The sequence below is a fragment of the Excalfactoria chinensis genome, chromosome 1 (genome assembly GCF_039878825.1).
Source record: "Excalfactoria chinensis isolate bCotChi1 chromosome 1, bCotChi1.hap2, whole genome shotgun sequence".
Classification (NCBI taxonomy): Eukaryota; Metazoa; Chordata; class Aves; order Galliformes; family Phasianidae; genus Excalfactoria; species Excalfactoria chinensis.
The window spans coordinates 65,182,719-65,210,483 of record NC_092825.1 but is presented as its reverse complement, the minus strand read 5'-3'; the positions used below and the strand labels follow the sequence as shown (position 1 = coordinate 65,210,483).

At 46.3% G+C, this 27,765-nt stretch overlaps 3 protein-coding genes across 3 annotated transcripts; 1 reads left to right on the top strand and 2 right to left on the bottom strand.

The window, feature by feature from the left end:
* Nucleotides 1-2,664: 2,664 nt before the first annotated feature.
* LOC140250068 (poly(U)-specific endoribonuclease-like) lies at nucleotides 2,665-8,758 on the bottom strand. Its single transcript, XM_072332512.1, is given in 6 exon segments — nucleotides 2,665-2,917; nucleotides 3,324-3,476; nucleotides 4,089-4,204; nucleotides 4,253-4,305; nucleotides 4,308-4,411; nucleotides 8,748-8,758. Coding segments are annotated over 6 exon segments (690 nt in total).
* A 2,276-nt stretch (nucleotides 8,759-11,034) lies between these two features.
* On the top strand, nucleotides 11,035-24,241 carry CYB5R3 (cytochrome b5 reductase 3). Its single transcript, XM_072333961.1, has 9 exons — nucleotides 11,035-11,121; nucleotides 12,811-12,942; nucleotides 15,460-15,532; nucleotides 17,375-17,481; nucleotides 17,786-17,915; nucleotides 18,248-18,331; nucleotides 18,453-18,538; nucleotides 20,766-20,865; nucleotides 21,766-24,241. Exons 1-9 carry the CDS (start codon nucleotides 11,101-11,103, stop codon nucleotides 21,936-21,938), a joined length of 906 nt encoding a protein of 301 aa, XP_072190062.1. The 5' UTR covers nucleotides 11,035-11,100; the 3' UTR covers nucleotides 21,939-24,241.
* Nucleotides 23,113-26,546, bottom strand: REP15 (RAB15 effector protein). Its single transcript, XM_072332381.1, is given in 6 exon segments — nucleotides 23,113-23,199; nucleotides 25,543-25,793; nucleotides 25,796-26,077; nucleotides 26,080-26,162; nucleotides 26,164-26,218; nucleotides 26,528-26,546. Coding segments are annotated over 6 exon segments (777 nt in total).
* Between the last annotated feature and the right edge of the window lie 1,219 nt (nucleotides 26,547-27,765).

Below are 27,765 nucleotides of genomic sequence, written 5' to 3'. Positions count from 1 at the left end.
CATGCCCAGCCCACAGCCCACAGACTACATCCATCCTGACACAGATCACACTGTGGTTGCCTCACTGTGTGGCCTGGCCCAGCCCCAAGCACACACCCATTGCTGAAACTCTCTGAAAGGAGGTTGTAGCGAGGTCAGGGTCAGCCTTTTTCAGAGTAAGTAGTGATAGAACAAGAGAAAATGACCTCAAGTTGTGCCAAGGGAGGTTCTGGTTGGATATTAGGAAAACATTGTTCACTTTTGCTTCATTGGCACTTCTACGTCAGATGCCCTTTTGTCACACTGCCCCTCTGCTGCCATCTGTCACATGGCAACAAAATGCAATGGAATATTGGTGGGAAGGTTCAACTTCTACTGACATTCCACCAACATCCACCTCTGACAATGTAAGACAACATAATAAAACAGAAGGCATTACTTTCAGATCATTCCTCACGAAATGTATAATAAAGTTAACTTATAGAAATGACAGAACTCACTTTTATATTTTTTTTCTTTAAACAAACAAACAAACAAACAAAAGTAACAAAACCAAAGAACTAGCGGGATATTTGAGTGGAGAGCCAGTGATGAGGCCACCTTCTCTCCTACTGCATGTTGGTCTCGTTCCCAACAATCCCACGTTTATTGGGAAGGATCAGTCAGCATCACAGAACAGGCAGTGCCTCCTTCTCTTTTAGAAGTGGAACTCCCAGCACCATGAGGAGTTTCTCCCTGCACCTGGGGATATGTCAGCTGCAGTGCTGTTAGAGCCTATAGTTCCTTTTCCTGCATGGTGGGAGCACATGTCTCATTGCTAGCTTTCCCAGGGGCCATTCTGCTTGATTATTGTGAACTGACAGAACATCGAAATCCTACACTGACTCTTATTCCTTTTTCTAGAGATGTGGCATCCACCTGCACAGTAGTGCAGCTTCTCTCTCTCCTGCATCCCAGAGCTGGGCTCACCACATCCCTGCCCCCTAGAGAGATCAGCCTGCTTGTGCTGGCCAAGAGTGAGCTCAGGCACACAGGCACCCCATGGTTGCCCTTCCCAGACACCAGTCTCATGCCTGAGTGCTTGAGGTCACCGTGCTTCTTGTTTGCACTTTTCTCCTTGCAACACACTGGGCAGAACCAAATCCTCACTCTGCACCTCTGCTTAGATTGATCACTGCTCTCTCTCTTTTCTCCTCGAGCTTAGCAAGTATATTTGCTAATAGATCATCCACTTGCACATTCTTTCCTATAATTTTCTGCTTACTTACAGATCTAGCTAGCTTTATTTGCTAAACATGCTAATTCTTAAGACACAAGATGTATCATCTAAATCTTACAAGAAAAACAAAAGAAAGGACTGTCCTTATTTATATCTTTAGACTACATTCTGTTGTGGAAACAACATCTGTGGTTCTGTAGTATAAAGTCAGTTTCCCTGCGAGCATCTGACCCCCTCTGGCTAAGAGCTGTCTGTACTGGTTATGCTTAGGTTTAGGCTTAGAGGTTTCAGACATTCCACGTAAATCCTAATTTGAGAACCATGCAGTTCTAATTGCTTCTTTTCAGTGTAAACTGAGAACGTAACAATCATTTTTTGACATTCCCTTAAAGAATTTGTACAGTTGCATAATAAAGTAGCTCTGAAAGTTTCTTTTCTCTCTTTTTCAATTTGCGTATTCCCAGCATTGGTTTGGTTAGTTACACTTCTAACTTACAACTTGAGCACTCAAACTCAGGACAATTACGTGCAGCGATTTGCAAAACATGTGCAGTGAGAAAATATGCATCAGGAGTTTCCTACCTTTTTTGTGAATATTTAGGATGTGAATATTTAAGCAATCCTGGTATGATAAGGAAATGTATCATATTCCTTTCCTTGGAGTATTGAATGCATTTTGGAAGAACGAGAGCAGATGTCTGCATCAGCAGGACAAGTGATCATGTCCAGGAATAGGACCAGCGTCCCCAGTGGTATCTTATTATTGTCAATGGATTATACAGGACAATTAATCTAACCCTAATACAAATTACAGAAGCAGATAAGTGACTGCAGACCGCGCTGACTGTAATGCAAAACAGGTGCCTATATCAGGGACCTTTAAAGTTAGGTGAGATAAGGCCTACTGTGGCATCTGGAAGCAGGTCAAAACCTGGGTGCAGTGACAGACTTGCTGTTGATCTGATGTTCGTTCTCACAGCTGCATGTGTTTCCTGCATATCCTGGGCACTGCAATTGTAAAATTCCATTTTAAACCAACCTCTAATGAAATGAGGAGATGAGGGAAAAAAAAGCATACTGTGGTTCAGCCTGTTCCAAACCAAAGGTCCTGTCTAGAAGGAAAAATGTAAGAGATGTGTGGTTACTGCTCTTTCAAATGCAGTGGCTAACAAATAAGAGAAATAAATGCGAGCTTCTTTAAAATTCTATTATCTGGTGAAAAGTATAATGCATTCGGGAAGGCTGATACCAGTTTAATACAGATTTCAAAATGAAATGAAGTGCATTTCAAGGTGGGTCAGACACTTCAACATGGCACACTACTGATTCAGCACTTCACTGCAAATCAAAAGGGAACAGCTCATAAATTTATACTAGAAATGAACTGTACAAAACAACACATCAGTTTACTCCCTCCCCTCCACCAAAAAAAGAGAGGAGGAAATGTTGCCTGATCACTGTACCTACTAGTCTTCATTACTGGTGTTGAGGAGTACTGGATGTGCTGTTCCAGTGTGGCACCCATAGCGACACACAACAATCTGTAGTTCATATTCTTCTACTTTCACTGTTTCATGTGTGACTTCAGGCAGCAGAAAAATGACTGTGTAAAGCGCGAATTCAAACTCGGGGCTGACACCAATGCAGATGCTTCCAATTGATTTGACTGAGCTCCTCCAGCTAAACCGGATGCTCAAAATGTGGTCATCTCTATCAGGTTGAAAGTATAAAAATAACAATGCAGTGGTCTCCAATACAGCTGTGACCGCACATAGTATCAGATTCTGGATTGTAGATACAGTTCTTCCTGTTTATGGTTCTACAATTTCTGAACTGCTTTACCTTTCCCACCTAAGGTAGCCTTGCATCTCTGAGGACAACAGATGGAAAGCAGTTTAAACCAGTGAACTTTGTTTTTTTGAATAACTGTGCTCCCAGCCTTTTGGCACAAAGATACCTTGATGGGGTCCAGAAATGTAGACACCTACTGCATGTACAATAACCACAGATGACAGCAGGAAGAGGATGAGAGGGTATTTGTCAGTGACTGTGCTGATTCATTAGCTCACTTTTCCTCTGTGCATCTATTGATCTTAGTTTCAAGGCCAACCTGCTCGTTCTTACCCTGGTTTTGTTCTTCCAAGTGATGTATCCCTTGTAGTCAATTTGCTTATGCTTTCCCTGAAGATAAAATTGCACCCAGCTATGCAAACCTAAGACCTGTTTACCATGCCTTGTTTCTCCAACAAAAACATGTTCAAAACTACAAGAATCAGGTCTGTAATAAACAACAACAAAAAATAATACATACATATTTTATTTGTTTAAATAGTTAAAATTCACTAATGTAAAAGGAAAAGATGCAGAAGCTTGTCTAGATTCATCTGTGAACAGTTTATGCGTCAGGATTAGTTTGGGGGTTGTTGGCTTTTCCTTCTTACTTTGCACAAAACTTCCAGTGCAGTCTATTCACAAAGTCTAAAACCCTACTTGATGATGAAGATTGTTAGTAAAAGCCACAGATGTATCACTTCTGCTTATCCTGATTTTAGTCAGGCTTTTGACACAATCTCCTGAAACAGCCATGTGGACAAATGCATGAAGCATAATTTAGAAAAGTAGATGGTGTAGTGGATTGAAAAGTGAATGAACATCTGCACTTGAATGCCTGTGACTAGAGATAGCAAGTACGTCTGGATGCCAGTCACCAGCAATGTACCCCAAGGGTCAACAGCATCAATATCTGAACAGTAAGTCTTCAGCATGACCTGTGTGGGACCAATGCACACTGCCTTAGGCTACATCCTGAGTCTGCCTTCCAGTTTGGCATGTAATGAATGGAATTCAGGCTTGCAGTTGCATAAACAGCGTAGAGATTTATTGGACATACCTGTCTCCTTTCCTGGGATAGAGCTGGAGCCAGATGTCATAGAGCTGATACTTGAAATCAGCAAGGTTTGGCTTTGCCAGTTTTTGGGTTTTTTTAAGCAGATATTCATGAGCTAGCTGAAGAATAGAAAACAAAGATATGTATATTTGTAATTTATTACTTACTTCCATTATTCCAGTCATTAAGATAGCATCAAGAAAGCAATTGTTTTCAGCTATTCTGGAGTTACTACTTCTACTCCAGCTGATGTCTTGTAATTGTCCAATAAGGAAATAAAGGCTGCAGAAACAGAGAAACTTTTGATGAACAAGACATAATCATACCTGTGACCCAGTCTTTAGAGCCATCATAAAAAGCTGCCACATAGCAGGGCAGGAAGGATGTTCCTTTATGTGTCAGATTTCATTCTCACTGGAGTGGCTCAGTACCTGACCAGTTGTTTAACAACTGGGTTAAACAGCTCAGTACTGAAAACCTTAATGGAAATAACTGCCTGAAACAATAATGAGCTTCTACAAACAAACAAATAATCTGAGCACCTAAATTACAGATTGATTCTTAAGAACTTGTGTTATGCTAGCAGAGGGCTTTGTGGGCATTATTCTGCATGGATCTACAAAAGATGACCTGAGGTTGAACTCATGGTTACTAAGTGGATGACTTTGTTCACCCTGGTGCATCCCTCTTGCCACCCACTGCCTCCCATCACTTCAGCTGCTCCTGGTCTACAACCAGTGGATTCTGTGGGTAGATTCAGCACAATAAGATAATTTAAAAATATATAAATACTGGAAGTCCAAAATGTAAGTCATCCCCTGCCAGGTTAGAGAGCTGAAGTAGGTCAGGGTTCTGTACTTAGCTGTGCTCATGAGGGGCTGGATTGTGAGCTCAGTGAGGAGTATGGGAACAGAGAGCGGTGCTCCTTTTTATGCTACCTGTTTGATCAGCTGAGCAACATAATGCAGCTCCACCCAGGGAAAAGAAAAGCCAGGAAAGGAAACATATATTGATAGACATGCTTGAAGTATAGCCCTAACAAAAGTGCAAGAGGTAGCTGTGAATCTAATGCTGTCTGAAGGGCCAGGAGCTGTGAGCAAAAGAGGAAAGATGACTCTGACATCTTTTTCAATACATGGAATAACATCAAAGGAATGACAAGTCTCTCATCCATTTTGCTTGGTAGTTTGGGGAACCTCAGAGAAATTCAGATCTTGACTATAGCAGAAAGGGGTGCTGTTCCTGACACCAAGACAACAGATAACGTACATTGTCAACACCGGGGAAACTACTACTGTGTGCTCCACCTATCCGCCAAATGCACGTGTTCAAGAAGATGTGTACTGTTATTTTTGAAAGTCACATCTGGAATCTTCTGAAGGCACTCTAACCATGCGCTGCACACTAGCTTGTCAACAGGAGGCTTTTTTCTTGTCCCCACATCTTTCTGTCAATCTGCTCTAAAAACCATTAAGTTTATGGTCAGTGTTAATACCTAAGGAATGCAGGTAACCTGTAAGAAAACATGACCCTGCCCTAAGGTTATTTTAGAACACATTTTAATGAAGTTCTTATTAACATGCTGTGTTTTCCATGCAGTGAAATAAAAAGAAGATGGTGTGGTTTTACTGGGAAGGGTTCCATGTACAAACCAGAAGCAAGCAGAATATTGTTACCTACCCAGAAGAGCAGAAGGCAAAGAACTTTCTCCTTGTTGCTTTTCTACTAATCTTACATACACTCTTTCTCTACTCTGGAGATGCTTCCCTTTACCCACATGCATAGTTATCCAAGTATGAAGCTAGAAGGATGAAGGGGGACTAAGACCTAAGACTCCGAACACAGTGTCTGTATACAATAAAATCCTTGCATGAATTGATCTCAAATATTTTTATAAATCTATCCAAACTGGTCCCTTCCTGATTTTAGTGGACTTTTGTCCTGCATAGTAGGGTACAGCTTTCAGAAGCCTATCCATCCATCTACCAAGAAGATTTGGAAAGGCTAGCTATTGTGATGAACTGCACAAAGGTAGCTTCATGTCCAGGGCATTATGTTCACGGTAAGGCATAATATCACAGATCTTTTCCATCAAGAACAGAGAGAAGAAGGAGAAGTGAATTAATCTTGAAATGATGGTTGAACAAATTGATCACACACGCATCAATGCCTAGAGGAGAACACTCCAATCAAAGTATAATGATTTTAACAACGGATTCTTCTATATCAGACCAAGGCATCTTCAAGCCCAGCTCTGAGCCTCCAGGCTGTTAATTGCTATGTCCTATTCTCCCGTTCTGGTCAGGATAGAGATACATTCTGCATCCTTCAACCAGTGGCAGACTCCATGCTCTCTAGCAGAAAGAGCAAGCAGATGTAGTGATAAGATCACAAACAGTTTTCTGTTTTGGCAGCCTAGATGCAAGGCAGCTTGAAAGCAAGGAAGAACAAAAGTGAGCCAGATAGGCACACCCTGTTGTTGGCAGGGAGGGAAGGCATTGCATTAAAAAAGTAGTTGGACATCATTTGAGAAGCAATACAGCAAGACACTGTGTCTCTTCTATCCTGGACTGTACTTTGTGGATGGACATGAAACTACTAGTCTAAGTTACATGCTTCAGAAGGAAACAAAAAATAGCAAATTGCGCCTAGAGAGCTGGAACATTTTTCACAAATACCAAGCAAGACTTTTTCTCCAGAATTGTCTGAGTAGCTGTGGGATGGAGCTCAACAGCCCAGGATTAAAATGCTCGAAAGCATAAGCAGCCTGCACTTAACTCCTTGAAAACCAGTTGCCCAAAGGAGTTCATATCCCAGGGTTACGAGGCAGAAACAGCCAGTTTGCGTTAGTGCACCAAAGGATAAACTACAGCAGCTGAGGAGCATAAAGAATATGTATGATATTAATCTTATATCTGTTATTACCTTTGGGGAAAGCAACCTCTCTCAGCAGGGTATGGCTGAGAGCTGTAATATTTGGTGACCAGGCCCGGGTCTGCCTGCAATGGGGCATCTGAGCCACCATGTACTTCAGCTGCACTGGGGCACTGACCTTCAGTTTTGGCTCAGGCTCTGTGTTATCTCAAGATGATGGATAGTATATGTACAAAATCACCTGAATTTGGAGCTGTACCTAAATAGGTGTCAATGAAGGAGAAAAACTAACAATTCTAGTATATGGGAGCCAAAGGATATGTTAGTTGCTAGGGTGAACAGAAGGACAATTTTTGCATAGGTCTTGCAGAGCATCAAAAGAAGGCTGTTGCAGAGCAAATGTATTTATATACATACATGTTTGGCCTTGCCCAAGCCCCTGGCACTGCTTGCACAGCAGATGTGTGGCTGTGGCACTGTGGTATCAATACAGGCCATGCAGCCTGCACAAGCCTCTCAGCTTCACAAGAGTCAGCAACACAACTTGTCACAGAAACCACCACCAACTTTGCTTTTATTTGATATCAGCAGTATTTCCACCTTCCTTCCACGGTCATAAGGAGAATTCCTTCTCAGAAGAGCTCACAAACTGACATTACGAAGAAAACTGCTCATCTCAACAGCTTGGCTGAGGTTTCAGAAACAGGATCAGCGAGTTCCCAGAACAGTATAGTGGTAGTTTTCAAACTCCAGAAGGGAACTTTGTGTTCCCTTGGACCGATCTGATTTTACTGCATCACTTTAATCCTGGTTTCTGGACTCCTGGTTTCCCTGCTCCTCTGCATCAGCTCATTCCATTGGATGGGTCCTGCCATACCATGTTCAATCTGTTCTTTACCTTGGAAATAACTACCAGTGATGGGTAGGAATCTGCCACTACTGAATGTCCAAGGTATGTGAAACTTCAGGGGGGCTGTCAATATTCTTTTCAGCTCTATGGATGGCATTCCCTTCAATACCTTCTGCTTGTTCTTGGTCTGCTCTTTGCAGTTTTGTGCTTTGTTGGTAAAGGACTGTAGGGCTCTGCTTGATCTTTGTTCCTCTAGAAATCTTATAGAATATTTAATGCATTTAATTTTATACAATAAATGCCTTTTCTCTCCTGATGCTCTGCTGGATGCTACTGCAACATCACTGTGGACTCTTCCTCTCTGTTTTATTGCCCCTCTAATTTCCAAGCAGAGCAGAGCACCTCTACACATTCACCACAAAAACATATATCTCTGCCAAAGCAAAGAACTCATCTATCAACTTACATAGACATCTCATAAAAGCTCTTCAGAACATTGCTTTAAAAAAAGGTCAATAAACTTAGCTTACATATATGAGGTTGGACAAATGCTAAAAGCAAATCTTTCTGCAAATCCATTACATGCAGTGTAAAGAAAGAGTGTTGCATATTTGTGCTGATTTTCAATATAATATATATATAAATATATATATATATATATAAACAGAGATTTTTTTTGTCACTAATTCTCAGCCTCCTGCTTACAGTGAAACCCCTCAGCTGATAGAATGGTGTTTTCCCATAGAATAACTTTTATCTATGCAAGAAATCTGGCCAATTGGACTTTATCCAGCTGCAGTCTTCCTCAGAGGTTCTTATGTGCACAAAGCACCATTCAAAAACAAGAACACTTGGCCTGCAGTTGTAAGAGCTAAAAAAGCCTTTGGGGGAACATCTCATGCCCTTTCATGTTAGAGATTAGTATGATTTTCTCTTACCTATCAGCCATTCTAGACATAAGTTTTTCTTGTAGCAACACACTGACAAGGGAAAGTGCAAGCTGGAGCTCAGAAGTCCTTCCAGTAGCCCAAGGAGTGGAGCTGCTTCCCTTCCCCTCCAGTTGCTCAGAAAGACAAGACAGGAGGTGGCAAACCCCAGGAGGAAACGTGGAGTGCAGCCACAGTACCACGTCCTGTGCCTTATCTGCCACACGCACACGAAGACCAGGAAGTCAGAGCTGCCTGTACCAGCTGCGGTCCTTTTCTTATCAGCAGGTGACTGGGGGGACCAATAGTGCCATAGAGAACAGCAGAGAAATGTTATCAGGGTCTTCAGGTCTGAGCCTGAGATCCGCATATATGAGTCAAGTCATTACTTCTAGATCGAGTCTGGATCACTTATTGGTTTGAGAGACTTATCTGAGGTGGACAAGCAACTCTAGTGCTGCTGGTTGTTATATGTGCTGCATACGGTTGTTACATGACAACAGAAGGAAAGCTGGTAATGAAACACGGATTAAAAAAGTTGCAGGTGGAGATTAAAGAAGTGGTGTGCCGCTGTGTGTAACAGCTGAAATTGTTAGTTGTGACCTTGTAAGCACCAGGAGGCATTATAAACAGGAAATGTTTTGCAAAGGCGGCCCTTTTCATGCATCACTGGAAGCAAGCAGGGACAGGTGCCACGTGCACAAACACTCCTGCCAGTGCCTGTGCTGGGAAGCTGGTATTCATTATGTGGCTAAATTAAAGCTCTGGGTGGCTTAAAGCTTGTTTTGGTTGATATTTTTTTTACATTTTCTTCTTTGTAGTAACGAATTCCTGTAAACATAGCTTTAGGTTTCACACCATAGATGTATATACATATACATACAGATTTGTATGTATACAGAAGCCAAAACATTTTGATGTTAGACTCCTATTTATACAAATGGTTCAACAATTAAGGCCTGTTTACATATTTATGAAAGAATTTCTGGGGTGTTGAGCACAGGCTTCCAAATTTACTTATTTACCAGTCAGTAATTTGTACTCATCAGTGTAAATGAAAAACAGCTGAGCCAGGCTGTTAGCCATCTAGCCTAGATAGTGAGGACTGGACCCACTCATGGTCTTGCTGTGTTGGGCACCCTGGCACCTGGGCACTTTTCACCACATCAGAAGCTGAGAACTGAGCTTGTGTTCTGAGGTTCTTCATGCACTGCCTAGGAAGAAAGACGTTCCTCCAACTGCTATTCTCCAAATCAGATGCCAGGGACCTGCATAAACTTCCTGCCTAGAAAATCATGACAACCACATAGAATAACGCATCCATCTCAACAGCCTTGCTCCGAGTGAGGTGCAGGCACTGACCCTGTAGATGTATGAGTGAGGGATGTTCAGGCTCATGTATAGCAGTATAAAGAATGGTGATGCTGATACAGGTAAGCTATCCTCTCTGTATCTTGAAAAGGCGTTGGGACTCAGCTGTAGCTTAGGAAGCAAAGGTACTGGATGTTTACTGAGCATACCACTTGCTTTCCCCTATTATCGTCCTTACAGTGGGCCTACAAGAGAGCTGGAGAGGGACTCCTAAACAGGGAGTGTAGCGATAGGGCAAGGAGAATGGTTTTAAGCTAAAAGATGGGAGATTTAGGTTAGATATTAAGTGTAATTCTTCACTCAGAGGGCAGTGAGGCCCTGGCACAACTACCCAGAGAAGCCATGGATGCTCCATCCCTGGAGGCGCTTGAGGCCAGGTTGGATGGGGCAATGGGCAGCCTGAGCTGCTGGTTGGCAGCCCTGCCCACAGCACGGGGTTGGAACTGGGTAGGCTTTAAGGTCCCTTCCAACCCAAACCATTCTGTGATTCTATGACTGTATGATCTTGCTAATAATGGGCAAAAGAGCATTATAAATACATCCACATACATATATATGACGAAGTGATAAGGACAGACTCACAGGGTGAAACAAAATCATTCTTAGATGTATTCCTTCTTTGGTGAGGAGAGGCACAGAAAATAAACACAAGGGAAACCAAGAAGCACGATCGGAGGATGTGGCCGGTTTTCTTCCTGCCATTTCCACCCACCCCAGCCCGGTTTTGCCTCTCTGTCCCCGCCATCCGGTGCGGTGGGGAACAGCACGGACTGGAGCTCAGGAGGCCGCAGCTGCCCGCCCCGCCCCGGAGCTACGGACGGGTCCCCGCCGCGCCCATCCCGCAGGCTGACGGCCCGCCCGCTTCCATAGCGGTGCTGCGGCGCCCCCTGGTGGCCCGCGGGGATTGGCGGAGCGCAGCGCCGCGGGGCGGGGCGGCGGGGAGGCCGGGCGCTGATTGGCGGGGCGGGGCCCACGCTCGGGCTGGAGGGCAGCGATGGGGGCGCAGCTCAGCACGGTGAGTGCCGTGGCGGCGTCGCGGGAGCCGCGCGTGTGGGAGCGGGGCGGCGAGGCGGCGGACGCGGCTCGTTCGCCCCGCTCGGTGCCGGCGCTGCAGCCGGGTTGCGGTGGCCGCGCTGCGGGGCGGGGGGGCTCGGGTTTTCTCTTTCGCCTCACGGTTCTCCGGAGCGGGTTTCCGGTACGGCCTGGCGGCGGGCTGCGCTCCGGGCGGGGCCGGCAGCGCCTCGCCGAGGGGGTGAGGTAGGGGGGAGAGCGCGGCCTGGCCCCGTAGCGGGTGGCCGTGTGAGGGGTGGGGCACCCATCCCGCTGCCGCCCCGCCCGTGCTCGGGGAGCAGCTGCCAGCCCCGGTTGTGTCTTCTGCCGTGGCCGCCTTTGTTCCGCCCCCCTCGCCCTGCTTCCATTAATAAAAATGCCTTTTCTGTTGCTTATCCCGTGTTAGCAGCTGTGAGTCACCAGCACTCCGCTGAGCGCCTCCCGGCCTGGCGCTGCTGGCCCACGGGGGGGCTCCGGTTGCTGCGTGCCTTGTGGCTGAAGCACGCCCAGCGCTTTTATAGCTGTGAGAGCGCTGTGGATGGCAGGCACAGCTTGTTGTAGCTCCCCAGCCCTTCGTTGCCGTCTTTGTGCCGCCCCTCAGCTGATAGTTATTTAAGTTCTTCAGCCTGTCCCGCTACACCGCTGGGTGACAAACGGCTGTCTGCGGTTATCTGTCAGAGTTCAGCTTTATGCTGCCTGAACTGAGGGTGCCGTGGTGACCTGCTTCCGAAGGTGATGCTTACGAGGAAGGAGCGGCTTTCTTGTCTCTCTGAGCAGCTGTGGTAGTTCACACCTGCCGTCTGACAGCCCAGAAACTATTGACAGAGATAGGAGGAAACTTGTTCCAGCACACAGGTGGAGAAACTGACTTCTGAGACAGCTCTCCCTTGTCCCCTGTTACACACTGGCCCTGGTATTGGGACCGGGCCCAAGCGTTTTTAATTCCCGTTTTCATTTGTTAAACCACAGCTGCTCTTTGTTCATTTCGGATAGCCACGTGTTCAAATGAAACTAATTTATTTGAATGCATTATTGTCTTGTTTGCAGCGGCATCTCTCCCACATTCAGCTTACTGTCTCCACTAGGCCTCACTGTTGCGGTTGCCAGAAGGAGTTATTTGCTGCTCTGTCACTCCCCATCTGTCTGTTCTGTGACTGAGTAACTAAAATCCTTCTTAGAGCCTCAGTGATCTCACAGGTCTGCAGAAACTAATAGTGAACTTCAGCTTCTTGAAACACAATTTTTGCAGTAAAAGTGGAAAAATGTGTTGTGCATGGCATGCTTTCATACCAGCTGCTGATAGCTACAGCAGCGTTTTAGGAGGAGAGAGTTTATAGCTGTCTTAACTGGACACTTGCCACAACTTTGGCAATCACATAGAACAGCTTGCAGCCTCCTGAAGCCTGTCAGGCTGACAGCGGTGTGATTCCAAAACGCTGCTCGGGTCCTTTAAAAGCAAAATGAAAGTGGAGACTTCACCCTCTTCCATGAATCAGAAGGAGCACTGATGCTGGCAGGCAGGGGATCCCCAGTGCCAGCTTGAGGAATGAGCTGCTGTCACAGGGAGCTCTCTGCCCTGCAGCTGGCCTGACACCTGTCTGCACGTGCAGCTGAGGAAGGCGTGTGTCTAATGCTCTCTCTGTTTGTTCCGCAGCTGGGTTGGGTTGTGACATACCCATTATGGCTCATCTACAGCACCATCCGGAGGCTTTTTGGGACTCCCCGTCCTGCAATCACTCTGAAGGATCCTGAAGTGAAGTATGCATTGAGGCTGATTGATAAAGAGGTATGTACGTGCACATGCAGTGCTGAACAGGACTTCTCTGTGGATGCTGTGAGATGCTGGCAGCTGCCTACATCTTGGGCAGTGTAGCAGCAGGGCTTGCTTGGGAACAGTAGATCTTTGGAAGGCTGCTGAGCTTTGTTTCTGGTAAAGTCATGCAAATATCTGTACTTTAAACAAAGAACTTATTTATACGTGCTCCTTGCCTGAGTTCCCAGGCATACATTCTTTTAAGCCAACTTAGGGTGGTGAGTGATGCTTTGGAAATGACCGTACTCATAGTTTCTGTCAAGTGAGCCTCATGTCATAGAGTACATCAGGAGGGATTTCTATATTACCAGATCTTGCTGCCAGAAGTTGGTAACTCCTCGTGGGGAAACAGAGCCCAGATGGTTACAAGTCCAGCTTTCAGCTTGGATAAGCTGGTTGTCAGATGTATGAGTCAGAAGTCTTGGCTTTCCAGTGTGTAGTCATACCTGAAGGTATTTGTAGTGTTGACTTGTCTTAAGTCAATGAGCTAGTCAAGAAGTTATCAGAAGATTTTGAAGGGGACTTTGGACTAGAACAGAGCTTTCCTCGAGGTATGCGGAGTGCACTGAGAGCTTGGCTTTCGTTCTTTCTGTCAAAGAAAGCAGTCATTTGGTTCTGAGTCTTTGGTTTGTTGGGAAGTGAAAGCTCCCCCGTGGCTTGGGCAGGGTTGCCGTGCAGCATTTATTTCCCATGCTGCGGCAACGCTGTTATTATATCCTCCCTGTTTTTTCACAAGCTGTATAGCACATGGTGGCAAGTACAGGCTGCCCAGCAGCAGAAAGGAGTGGAAGCTCGAGGCACTGCGTTTGCTGCTGAGAATCAAACTGCTGGCAGGTTTCTGCTGCATCTGTTTGTACCTGGAAATAACTGACTTTTATTTTTCTTTCCTAAATGCTGATTTTTCTCAGTCTGTTGTTATGTTTTGCGGAAGGAACAGCTCTGCTATAACCAGCTCAAATGTTGCTGCCCGTGGTAGTGTAGTCAGTGAGATTAACTTGGTAGCTTATAAACCATTAAAAGAGTGGAGAACTTTAATTGGAACGTACCTGTCATCACGCAGAGACCTTTTAATGTCTTAAAAGGTCTTAAAGGTCTTAAGGTTGGGAAAGGAGCAGTGGCACTCAGTGTGGATGTGGAACCTACTCAAGATCAGGAAGGGGATTTTCTTCCTTGGAGAGTTACCCTGGCAGCTCATGCAGCCCAACCAGAGACCCTTCTGTCTTAGAAGTGCTCACTATTTCCATTGCCATGTTGGTATTCATCCTTCCCTTTTTGTAACTATGAAGCTTTCAGTGAGTCCACCAACGTGGCATCTAAATGATTTGTGTTTAAAACAAAACAACGAACAAATGAACTCCTTTTTGTTCCGAGATCAGCTGGGGGCTGTATGCTCCTCCTTCTTAGACGGAGGTGTTCTGATGGTACAGCTGAGAATATGGCCTTGCAGGAAGTTTTTCTTGTGGGCTTTGCAACTCAAGCAGGGGAACAAGAAGTGTGGCTGGCAAGAGAAATGCAAAGAACAATTAGATTTTACTAATAACAAAAATGGTCCTGCGATTGCTGGAAATGCCAGCTTTATGTACGGGCTGCCCTACAGCACTACGAGTGTGTTCTGGAAGGTTCCATAGGAAGAAATAGGTTGCAGGTATCTGCAGTAATGATGTTCAAAAAGCACTGGCCCGGAAGATGCATTATGTGAAGTCTGTGCATCTATTAGTGCAGCCTAGATCTTTGTGTTAAAGCTGGAAGCCAAACATATCAGTTTGCTGAGCAGTTGGAAACAGACTCATTTCTTTCCCCACCTGTCAGCTGCCCTTAGGCACCAGCTGAAAGGTTGGTGTTTGTCCCGGTAATGTAAGAATCCCCCCCGAGTGCCATTTGGCACTAAGAGAAGCTGGCATCACACAGTTAAGCACCAGCCTGCAAAAAAACTGTTCACCACCTTTGCGTTTTCAGATGTGAGCCTGGAGAAGTCCTTGGCACCTGCAGCTTGAGACAGAAATGTGCTGGCAGCTGGAAGGCCGGGGGCTTGATTCTAGGTACTGAGGACAGTGCTGGGTAATGACATTGGGAATGCAGGGAGGTGTCCCTGTGCTGCAAATGGCTTCAGGGCTGCTGCTGATGTAGCCTTGGTCAAAGACCTTGCTGAGCAGTGTGCTCGGAGTCCTGGCCTTGCATCAGGCATGAGGCATAGGCATGGGCGTGCTATGGCTTTCTGAGTGTTTCTCACAGTTGTCTGCTGTGATGCACCAGAATAGTCATGTTCTGGTACCTTCAGCCTATCTTGAATGGGGCAGTTGCTGTTGAATTCCTCTGTGTTCAATGAGATCTGGAATAGTGGTTAGCTTTTTAACAAGAATTTGACTGAAGAGTTTGTTCAGTTCTGTCCCCCAGATAGTTAATCCCTCAGCAGGCCAGTGCAGTGATTTTACAGGAGAAGTGGCCATCAAAATCCCAGCATTGCAGCTGATGGTTCTTTTTGTTTTTCAGGAAGTAAGCCACGACACGAGGAGATTTCGGTTTGCTCTCCCTTCTGTGGATCACGTTCTGGGTCTGCCAATAGGTATGTTCCGTCTTTCCTTCCTGAGACTCAGAGCCACGTTAGTTGTACTGTAAAAGATCTCGTGGGGGATCTTCTCTTGCATTTTGAACTGCTGAATTTCAAATGCTGCCTGTGTGGCTGGGTCTGCTAGAGCTTTGCAAAACTGTCCCAGTGCTGTGAGTCATGTGCAGTGCCTGAAAGCCAGCGTTCTTACCGAGAGTGTACATCCTGCTTCTTGCTGGGAAGACGGTAGAAGAAAGAAGAGTCGGTCTTTGTATTTTTCTATTCTTGACTTTCCAGTGCGTGTTAGTCCCATGGCACTCGCTGTCTGTGATCCCATCCATCCCTCGAGGCAACGTTCCCGGCTGCTTCCCAGCTAAGGCATGCAGTTCACCAGCTAGTCTGCTAAGCTCTGAGTCACATGGAACTTGTTAATCACCATGGAGTAGATGTTTCCTGAGGCCTTGCCATGTGGCATATTGCCTTCCATACTAGCTTAGTGCTGTTGTTTCTCACTGCTTATGGAAAGAGTGTTTCACTGTGACTTGTGTTGAATAAGGACTTTGGCTGTAGATGCCTCTTGGATGGTCTATGGGTCAGGGGTGCCTGATTGCATGAGATGTGGGATGTGAAGCAGCTGGGAGTAATGGGTGTGGCAGCTGTGGGACAGACTGTGGAATGCACTGTGCATGTTTAGTCCAACACCAGCTTTTAGCTTTTACCGGCCAGCTAGGGTGGTACAGGAAAAAACACAGCTCGCTCATGGAAAGTTGTGTTCTGTGTGGCTTCATATGGAGGCTCCCCAGCAGCTGCCCAGCTGTGAGGAGGAAAAGCAGGAAAATGAATAAGGGCATGAAGTATGTTTTCCCTCAGAGAGAAGCACAATAGCCCTGTCATAGAATCATCATAGAATGGTTTGGGCTGGAAGGGACATTTAAAACCACCTAGTTCCAAGCCCCTGCTATAGGCAGGGACACCTCCCTCTAGGCCAGGTTGCTCAAAGCCCCATCCAGCCTGGCCTTGAATGCCTCCAGGGATGGGGCATCCACAGCCTCCTTGGGCAACCTGTTCTAGTGCGTCACCACCCTCTGTATGAAAAACTTCCTCCTAGTATCTAACTTAAACCTCCCTGTCTCAGTTTAAGACCATTCCCCCTTGTCCTATCGCTGTCCACCCTCATAAACAGCCATTCTGTGGGCTTTATGGTGTTAAAATAAGGAAAAATTTCCCCTGAGTGTTGTTCACCTGTGTCTTGTAAGGGTATTGGAAAGCCTTTCCGAGGACTTAAATTCTAGAGTGATTTTCCTTTGCACATTAAAACACAGGCATTGAGAAAAGAGTTCAGCTAATGTGTGAGAGATTGAAATGTGATTGCTACTTTCAGGTTATAAACTGGAGAAATGGCAGAGTTAGAAGTGTGCTTTATGCCTAGGCAGCATTATTGATGGCTGCTGGAAGGCCTCCGGTAGGCTGGAGTAAAATGTAGTCCAGGTGAGAATGGTTGTAACTCTGCTGTAACTGAACTGTTTATAACTAACGTGTTAAAAAGTTTCCTGTGTCCATTGGACACGATGGAGGAAGATCACACGACTTGCAAGATCTTACCTTCAGTTAGGGCTCTGGGGAAATAGCGGTGAGCAAAAATGCCAAAACAGACATATAGACACATAAAGTTAGCAGTGGAATAGAATAGTTCTGGTAAGGCGTTACGAGGTCAGGAAAAGGAGAAAGGAAAGAGTGGTACCCCAAAGCAAGGTAGCTGGTAGAGCTTTAAGATGGCACATGCAGTAACTGTCCTCCTGATATGTCACTGAAAGAAGAATCCCTTGGAAGCAAACTGCTTTTCTTCCTCCCCACGTACAGGGCAGCATATCTACCTGTCTGCGCGGATCGATGGGGCGCTGGTTGTTAGACCTTACACTCCGATTTCCAGTGATGATGACAAGGGCTTCGTGGATCTTGTTATCAAGGTGAGAATGTCCTGCTGTTGTACAGCCTGGGCAATGTCTGAATCCACCTGTACATCTGCAGCACACTGCAAAGCCTGGTGGGCCAGGTTCTGTTCTGCTCCATGCTCTCATGGACTTCCATTGTAACAAGTAATGTGCTTCTTTCTTGTTGTCAGTCAACTCTGTCTGGATAGTATTCCTTTATGTAGTAACTGTGTCCTATGAATGAGGAATATGAGTACGTGAATATTTGAATGGCAGAGAAAAGGACACACACTCATCTTTGAGCTGTGAGATTAATTATTTCATTGTTGTTTTTTAATAGGTTTACATGAAAGGTGTCCATCCGAAATTTCCTGACGGAGGGAAGATGTCTCAGTACTTAGACAGCCTGAAAATAGGGGATACCATTGACTTCAGAGGACCAAGTGGCCTGCTTGTCTACAAAGGAAAAGGCAAAGCTGACTCAGAAAATACAATTGATCCAGAGCAAACGATACAGAATTTGGGCATCTGAACATCACTGGAGTTGTAGGATTTAAGCAAGTAGAAATACAACAAGTAACAGCTTTGTGCTGTACTCACAGAATCAGGACTAATAACCCGTATCAGTGTCTGATGCCATGATCCTGAAAGACTGCCAGGCATTTTGTTTTCCTTTGTGACGTCTTCCTTTGTCTGTTTTCTGCCCCTGTTTTACAAAGTCACTTAATGAAAATGTGCTGGGAAGGGCCCATAGGCTCTGCTTCCTGCTGTCTTCATTGTTTTCCACCTCTCTGTCTTCCAGGTGAGTTTGCTATTCGACCTGAGAAGAAAGCCGAACCGGTTACTAAGAAAGTGAAGTATGTGGGGATGATCGCAGGCGGGACTGGTACGTGTGTGTAAAGATTCATCTTTGACACCTGCTCGATGTTGTTGATACTTTCTCTCACCTGCCCATTTCCACTTGCTTCTTCACTTTCTCCCATCACTTACCAGCACTTCTCTTTCAGGGATAACACCTATGCTGCAGATCATCCGAGCAATCATGAAAGACAAGGATGACTGCACGGTTTGCCAGCTGCTGTTTGCTAATCAGGTAATTTCTGTCCTTATTTCTGTTTCTAAAGTGTTGTTTGACAAACACAACTCCACTCAGCAAATGTTCTTGCTGAGAAAGCACTGTGCGGCAATACGTGCTGTGAGGGGAGAAGTGAACAGTGATGCTGAAAGCTTCCTATATAAAGCACTAGAATAACTTCTTTGAACATTGCTGCTGAAGTGCTACCATCCTCACAGCTAGTGCTCACTGTCCTGTATCTTATTGTTCTAATTCAGAATGTTTTGAAACTCCGGATTCATCTGTGCAAGTTGGTAACGTTTTGGGTAGTCTTTCAGAGCTGTCTTAGTGAAAACATGGAAGAGGTGGACTCTGGTCTCCTTCAGCAATTGAATCTCCCCACCTTCAGAGCAGGCTTTGTCAGAGGAATCTTTTGGAGAATGCTTGATGTGAGCTAAAATTAAAGCTGGTCTCCAGCAGCTTCTTTGACTGTAGATCTGGGATTCTGCCCAGCCCTTTCAGTTTTATTCCCTCCTTCAGCGCTTCATATGTTTCTTTCACTCCTTGAGCTGTATCGTACTTCACTGCTGGAAAAAGGGAAGATCCTTTTGACACGTAATGTTCTTGTGATAGAGGGATTTCTTTGCTGGCCATGCAGCCCAAGTGGTGGCGTACAGCTGAACTACACACCCCTCCTTTGCCCAATGTTCTTCTGGTGCTCATCTTTTTGTTTTTGAAACTCCCTCCTTGTGAATATCTGCTCCTGGATTATGAGAGTTCTTTTCCTGCCTGTGTTTTTTAACTTCTTCAGGCTTTCCTTCTTTGTTCCTCTCTCCCCTGGTATTCGGCATGTCCCGTTTCCTGTGGACTCTATCTGTATTACAGAACAAGTTTTTTCTCTACCCAGAAGCAATGATCCAAGTGCCAACGACTGCCCTATTTTGGTGCTTTATTACAGTAATAACTCCCTAGGTGCCCTAGGAGTGCCCTCTGGCGCTGGGTGATGCAGCTGCAGCATTTGATCTCTGCTGAGTGCTTGAAGCTGTCACAAAATGCAGTAGGTTTCTGGGCTGGTGGAGGGTCAGGATTTGCTGTGAGTTAATTCAGAGTGACTAACACAGAACTTGAGCTGTTCTAGCAGCCTAGAAAGCCTATTGCTTCTTGTGAGGAGGAGTTTGGGTTTGTTTTTTTGTGAGAAACAGTAGCCTGTGTGTTAACAACAGGCTGCATAAACATCAGTTGTTGGCTTTAAGGGGTCTCTGTACCCAGGCACTGCACAAATATAAAGCAGATGGACTGTCATGAAAACCTACAGACTAGCCTGGGTGTCTTTTTGTAATTTATAATACTATAAAGTATTTTTTACACATGTTTTGCTAATCTTCTATTTTGACCCTGCTGAAGGAGCTGTGTTGGATTAGAGATGACAATGTACTGGGCTCACAGCAGCCCACTTGGAGCCGGTCAGACCCAGTTACAGCCCTTCTAGAAGCCATGCAGTTGCAGGTCCAGAAATAGGAACCTTCCTGGCAGTAGGCGTTGGCACATTCCTCGTCACCCCCACAGCCCCGGACATCACCGTGTCCTCCGTGCCAAATTATTAAGGCTGTGGAGGAGGACGCTAGTTTTAGTCTCTGCCCTTTCCCTCCTTCCCAAACTGTGGCCACTTTTATGGGAATCAGGTTTTTTTTTGGCCTTCGATGGTGTTCCATTAGAGAGAAGCAGAACTTGCACCGCCTTTGTTGTTCCAATGAGAACTCAGTACCTCCTTGGTTGTTTGTTGTTCCACATCTTGTTTAAAAACAGAGCATCTCCATATGGCAGTGCTAACGAGGTTTAAAGTGGCAGAGGTGAAAAACTGGCCTTTTTATTTCCTGATTGAAAGGCCAAGTGTGGGGGGTAGGAAAATACACACGTAGCCGTGGTTAGTCCTTTTTCATGAACGTTGCTTTTGTAATGTGGGTGTTAAAGGAAGGGTTCACTCTTACAGTGCTACCCCTGGTTCCGTAATGAGCGAAGGCTCTGTGTTTCGATCCAGGTGTTGCTTTGTGTTACTGTTTAGAAGGAAGGAATTATGGGGCTGGAACCTGGGGAAGTTCTGCGATGGGATCATCATGGAAATAACTTGTGTTTCCAGGCTCTCTTCAGTCTTTAAAACAGAGTTAAATGGTCTGTTCCATCTCACAAAACTACACAGAGCTGTAATGGCCATCTGAAGGCTGAATTCAAATACAGAGCCATAACCACTGTTTCCCTTACCCTACAGACTGAGAAGGACATCCTGCAACGTTCAGAGCTGGAGGAGATCCAGGTTCAGCACCCCAGTCGTTTCAAGTGCTGGTATACACTGGATAAAGCGCCTGAAAGTAAGATCTGTCACGCTGTCTGTACTGAAGCTTAAGTTACGGGTACTAATGCCTATGTATGACATGAGGAATGCTGCACTGTGTGTATTTCTGAGCTCCTTTGTTTCTTGATGTGTCGTGTTCATGCTGCACTGAATGCATCCAGCAGCTTGATTCTTTGCACAGTGATGCACAGAAGATCTAGATGTTATCTGGCAGTGGTTCCAAATCTATGAAGCTCACCTGAGAGGAACGATAGTGTTATGTTCATCTCATGACTACACCTGAGTACAACCATTATCTACCGTGATCCAAGGTGACCTTCCTTTCTCCCTCTATGTCGTGCCCACCCATGTCAGATGAGAGTCACACTTCATTCACTGGGAGCTTGGAGCAGAGAGGGAAGAGCCACGTGCTTTCACTTACCTTGTGACCCCGACACTGTGGAAGGTGTATTATTGGTCACGGAAACCAGGCCGAGCTGTGACACACAGGATGGTGGGGAGGGTCTTAACCATCCCTGGAGTCTGGTGCTGCCGTGTCGCTTTCTTTCTCCTTGCATTTCTAAGGCAGCTTGGATAGCAGTGTATTAAGGAGGGTGGATGTTGCTGTTTCACACTGCTGGAGCTCAGAAGATTCACATTCTTTTCACAGCTTTGCTTGACGTTTCCTTGGAGCTTTTAGAACGCTTTCTTAAAAGTTTGCTTTTGTTTTCTCCACACATCAGTCCCATATCTAAAGCACGAGGGGCTCGTTTTCCTTTTAGCAGGAGCACGTTGAGAACGCTAATGCTACAGGCTGCAGTTTTACTACAAAATACAAAGGCACACAGTTGGTAATGAAGTGACCGCTGTTTCTTTGCCTCTCCCTAATTTCTTTCTTTTTTGTTCTTGGTTTTTGTTTGTTTTTTTTCCCCAACAGATTGGGATTACAGCCAAGGGTTTGTGAACCAAGATATGATCAGAGACCACCTGCCCCCCCCTCAGAGTGATGTTCTGATCCTCATGTGCGGACCTCCTCCCATGATCCAGTATGCATGCATTCCCAACCTGGACAAACTGGGCTATGCCAAGGACATGAGGTTCTCCTTCTAATGAAGGCTGATACTTCATTGGTCTTGTGAGGAACGGAAGGAAAAACAGTGAACGGGGAACAAGACAAAGTTAGAGAGGGCTGATGCACAGTGCTGGGAAGCTACATTTACATTGAAAATACTTCATTCTTATCTGAATCACTGGCAAGTTAGACACTTAAGCTTAACTATATCATAACCGTACTGTAGGTTACGCAGAAGCAGCCTTCTGGCAGAGACACAGCGCTGCGCAGTTCTCAGCTGTATTGTACTTGCCACGTCTGTCCTGTAGAAAGGTTCTATTCCATCTCGAGGCAGGGAAGTACGGCTTCTTAGGGCAGCAAATACTCATTTACACTCTTCTTAGCACTGTGATCAAACGGCAGTAATATCCCACTTCCTAACACTGTGCATACCCTGTATTTTATTTGGTGTGGAGTATGAAGTATATAGAATGAGCTGGATCATTCACCCTGTTTATATCAAACTTTACCGAGCTGTTAGTGTGTGAGGGCCAGGAGCGTTTTCCTGGTCTGCATAATCTTTGCACCATCAGGAGCTTGTGGGTGTTCATTTGAAGGATGACAATTAACCGTATACGACTGAAGTTGTTGAAGTAAGTCACCTTGTTAAAACGGAGGGGTAGACAGCTATATCAAATTTGTTTCCCGTGTATTTTGGAATAGCCTTTTTTACGTGGGAACACTTTTCCAGCTGCTCACAGCCCTGGGCAGTGAAAGAAACTTGACAGCAGGAGCTTTACTCACTGTCCTGGAAGTCTTTGCCTTGTATGAGTGCTGAATACTGAAAAAAATACTGACTTGTGTATTTGCTTTTAAATAACAGATAGTGCCATAGGAGTGGGAAAGTAATTGTTCTGTGCAGTGAAACAGTGCTGGGTGAAAACTGGATCTGGTTTTCATTCCTTGTTTCCCAGAGCTGGGTAAGCCAGGCTGGGCTTCATTGGGTGGCCCAGCTCGGCTCTGGGTGCTGGCAGATGGGATGCGCCCGCACACCTTGCTGTGGCAGAGCTCCAAAGAAGGAAGGATAGCATGGGAACAGCCTTAAGCCACCCAGCTGACAGCAGATTCAATGTATCTCTGAATCTAAAACTCTTGCGTGCTGTTTATTATAGCTTCAACTTGTTTTTTAACATGATTTTTACAGCAGCCTTTCTCTTAACCTTTAGTAAAACTTCATGCCTCCTGCGTGCCGTCCTTCTGCATCCGCACACACTGAGGTTGGGGCTGTCCTGCAAGGAGCCCAGGAGGCGGAGTCATGGTCTGGTGGTGAAAGCGCAGTGAGGGGAGGGATGGCGGCTGGTGGGTGAAGTCATAGAAGCATCAAAGTTGGAAAAGGACCTCCAACATCCCCCAGTCCAACCATCCACCTCCCCACACTATTTCCCCACTAAACCATGCCCGGCAGTACCACACCTGAAGGCACGTGGATGACAGTTAGCTGCAGGTATTGGTGTGCTACGTGTCACTTATGTAAAGGTCTGGGCAGTACTTGCCTTGCCTTGCTTGCTTTTATTGCCCATACAGCAGCTGTGTGCTGTGCACTTAAAAGCTGAATTCTCAGCATCAACTAAAAGGAGAAGAAAGATACTGCAGTTAATGTGAGGAACATGCAGAGAATAATACTGCCAAGTTCATTTGATTAAAGAGACGCCTCTGAAATCTTGAATATTTGATGTGTTTCTGAAACTCATTTTAATATTGTGCTCCTGAGGTCAGTCCACCCCCCCCACCCCCCCTTGTTTTTTTTGTGAGGCAAAAAGCAGAACTGGGAATTGTTGTGCTGCTGGTTTACATCACTGTGGAGTAAACAGGTTTTTCTTTTCGTGACTGTATTTAATGAAGCGTTCGTGTCAAAAATAACTGGCTGGTAACGCACCAACACTCATTGTGTAACTGACTCTGTTTTCTAATTACTGGGGTTTTTTTCCACATCTCTGCAAGAAATAAATGATCCTGCGGGTGCCTCTGTTGAGTGTTACCTGTCCTGACACCTTCTGCTTCATAAGAGACAAGCTGTAACTGCAGAGCACTTAACAATACTTAACCCCCCCTCCTCTGATGTTTACCCGGCTGTTTGGGTCGGAGTTTGCTGCAAAATGCTGAGTCAAGGGTTAAACTACCGCTGTTTTCTGTCTGTCACCAAAATCTGTTCCGTTTGCCTTTATTTTGTACATCTTCCTTGCCTTAAAAGGGAGATTTTTATATAATCTGATGGGAGAAAGAATGGTGCCTCGATCCCTTTTGCTTGATGGTCCTGTACTGTGGCATTTAAACAAGTAATAAAAGCTGGTTTTGCATCGTTTTTGATTCTCGGAGCCCATCCATCCGTCTGTCTTGCAGTTGTAGTGAGGTGGGTGTCAGCCAGTTCCTACCTGTGATGGAGATTAGGGTAGAACATTCTCACATTACTTGGAATACTGGAAATAAGCACCAAAGGGCCCTTCTTGCAGCCATTGAGTGCGTGGTGTTTCTTCAGTAATGGGCTGAGGTGAGGTTTGCTGCTCTTCTTTGGGTGAGAAGCACTACCTGATGAAGCTAACTAAGCAATGGCAGCAGGGGCTGCCCACCTCCTGCTGTGATGTGCCCTTCCCTCCACACAAGATGGTGATAGCGCTGAACTCTTAATGTACACAGCAGTCCCTACATGTGGCCTAAAAACACTGTGGCTTTGCCAGCCTGAAACCTGTGGAGCTCTTCCCTTCACTGGTTAACAGCAGCTGGAAGAAAGCTACTACGCTTGTGCAACTTGCAATGCTGTCAGCTATAACCTGAGGGCAGTCAAGTAAATCACTACATAAGCGCAATGAGCTGCTAAGATACCAAAAACAAAGCAAAACATTCTTGCCTCTTCCAGACTTTTGCTTGCTGCCAGGGCGGTCAGGAGCCCTTCCTTGTCTGCTGCACTGAGAGACAAAGGCTGCCCTGGATGCCAGCTCCCCTTCCCCATGGATTCATTTTTCCATGTCTTCTTTAACAACTGCAGCTGGTTTTTGCCACCAGCAGGAATAGGGTTTATAGCACAGCCCAGCACGGGGTCACAGCTCCAGTCCCAGCATCAGCCTGGTGCTGGTTGTCTTCCTGTGGGCAGATGATAGGGTTCTCATTTGGCTCATTTCTATCTATCATCTCGGGACAGGGAGTTCTCCATTAGGAGAACCAGCTCCATTCCTCCAGAACATCATTCTGAGTCCCTTGCATTGTCCTCTACTCACACCACTGCTCTGACAGCTGTCACAGCACATTCTCTCTATTACAGACTCAACATACTATTAAAAAACCAAAAGAAGCCAGCCTGCCTTTTCTATATGCACAGCACGCAAAGGCCGAGCCAAGCCTAATAACTAACTCCTCCTGAAGGCAGCGTGCGATAAAGCCTTCACCGCCTCAGCCACCGCTCCATGGTTGGTGAACAAAATGTCCTGGGATGGCTCCACACCTTCTATAAACACTTCTTCTGGCAGATTGTGTTTTAGAACAGTGTGCTGTTGTTTTCAAACCTGGGCAGACTGAGTCAGATTGGCTGCCGCACAGTACAAGGCAGTGCAATGGGTGGAGGGGGAAGGTGAGAAGTAGGGGTGGGGTGATGGTGGGCATAAAGCTCACCGAGGCCGAGCTCAGCCCACAGCCTTTGGTGAGGGCCTGCAGATACCCTGCTGGCAGCACGAAGTTGACAAGAGATTTATGGACACATTGCCCACCTCCTGCTTGTTGCACCAAGGCAGCTCTCCAGCACCTCTCTGTGGGCAGGAGGCTGTCAGTGCTAGTAGCAAATGGCTTCAGCACGTTCCTGACCAAGAGACAGTGTGTCTGCTCTTCCTTGGGCATGCTATCCAGCAGGACTTGGTCCTCAGGCTTCCTGGTGTGCCAGACACGGCAAACAAGCCCTCACAGTCCCATCCCACCGGACAGCAGAACAGCTGGACTCTCCCACCAGCTCCAGCAGCGTCTGCCCACCAGCACAGCCTCTGGGTGGTCCCCAGTGCACCCATGGAGCCATCCTGCTCTGGCAGAGCTCTGCCAGCTGCAGGACCTGCACTCAGTTGCAGCTCGGTGCACTTGTCAGCACCCAGCAGAGCTTGGAGCTGGTCCACTCCAAAGAGCACAGGCTGCTACATGGTTGTTTTACTGGTCATGATGATTCTTCCACTCCCTTCTCCACACAGAAGCTGATGAAGTTGACCAGGAAGACCTTGATCAGCAGATGGACTTTGCTATGAGGATCTGAAGCTGAGCTAGTGCTCCAGCCTCTGAGATGCAGGCACCATGTCTTGGCTGAAGACTACAGACAGTGAGTTTCAGCCGTGTTCCCCCAGCTGTCTCCATGTGAAGCTTTTTGGCTCACGCTCTGTGCAGGAGGTCATTTCCTCCTGCAGGTAACCTCGGGGAAGTCCCTTCCTCAGTGAAGGTCCTGTGGTCACTGAGCACTGTCAGACCCCCTAGGTGGGCTGAACAGAGCTGCCAATGGATGCTGTGCCCAGCAGAGCCTGGCAGCGCTGGCAGGCGGCACTACAGGGTGCGTTTCCCCTGCAGCTCCCCGAGCAGGGACCAGCCCAGCAGGCCCCACCGCTTTCACACCTACTGAACTCACCTGCTTTCACCCATCCCATCTCATTCTAGCCTGATCTTATCTTGCTCCTTCTCATTTCTAGGACTACTACTACAAAGAAGCCACTCCCATTGGCACTGGGTGTTACCTGGAGATGAATTAATTAACCTATTTCTTTCTTTTAACCACTCAGACAGAATACTAAAAGACCTCTAAGATCATCCAGTCCAACCATCGGCCCATCCCCAGCACGCCCACTCACCGTGTCCCTCAGAGCTCCATCTGCACGCTTCTGGAACACCTTCACCACCTCCCTGAGCAGCCTCTTCCAATTTCTGACCACTCTTTCTGAGAAGAAATAAGCAGCTTGAGCTGCTGCTGCTGCTGCCACCTGCAGCTGGGTTACCTCAGAGAGGCCTGGGCAATTGGTGCACCACACCAGGCACGGCTGGAACTACAAACAAGATACGCAAATGTACAAAATCCAGTTTCCATATGTGTAAAGGTTGGACTGCATGTTCCTGCTGCAGGAGGCATCAGCCTGGTCAGCTGCTAGTGCAATGATCTTAAACTAAACAAGGGGAGATGTGAGGAGGAAATTCTTCACTCAGGGGATGGTGAGGCAGTGGCACAGCTGTCCAGAGAAGCTGTGGATGCCCCATCCATGGAGGCATTCAAGGCCATGCTGGATGGGGCCTTGGGCAGCCTGATCAAAGAGTCACCAAGATTGGAAAAGACCTCCAAGATCATCTAGGCCAACCATCCACCTACCACCAATATATTGCCAGCTGCATTTAACTCCATTCACCACCCCTCTCTGGGCCCGGCCCTCCAGCCAGTTCCTTACCCAGCAGAGTGTACCTGTCCAAGCCATGGGCTGACAGCTTCTGCAGGAGAATACTGTGGGAGACAGTGGTAGTGGCTTTGCTGAAGTCAAGGAAGACTGTGTTAACAGCCTTCCCCTCAATGTCATTGTTCTGTAATCTTTGTGTTCCACATCATAACATCATGCAGAGCACAGAGAACTACAAGTCCCAGAGGACCTCACGGTCGGAGAGGGAAATACACCACAGAAGTGATGCTGGCTCTCTCTCTCACTGCCTGGCAGCGAGTGTGGGTGTGCTTCCAAGCAGTGAGCATTCCCTTGTGACCGTCCTACAGCCATCAGCAGGGGGTACACTGCTGAGTCTCCCATTACCTCTGACTGTAACTTTCAATTTCTGCTCCTTCCTGCATCAGAGCTCCCCAGCAACCAACATTCCCTCCTTGCCAGCCTTGTC

Coding starts and splice junctions, on each gene's coding strand:
- CYB5R3 (XM_072333961.1), top strand. CDS start 11,101: ATGGGGGCGCAGCTCAGCACG. Junction 15,533..17,374: donor CGTTCTGGGTCTGCCAATAG/GTATGTTCCGTC, acceptor CCCCACGTACAG/GGCAGCATATCTACCTGTCT. Junction 17,482..17,785: donor TCGTGGATCTTGTTATCAAG/GTGAGAATGTCC, acceptor GTTTTTTAATAG/GTTTACATGAAAGGTGTCCA.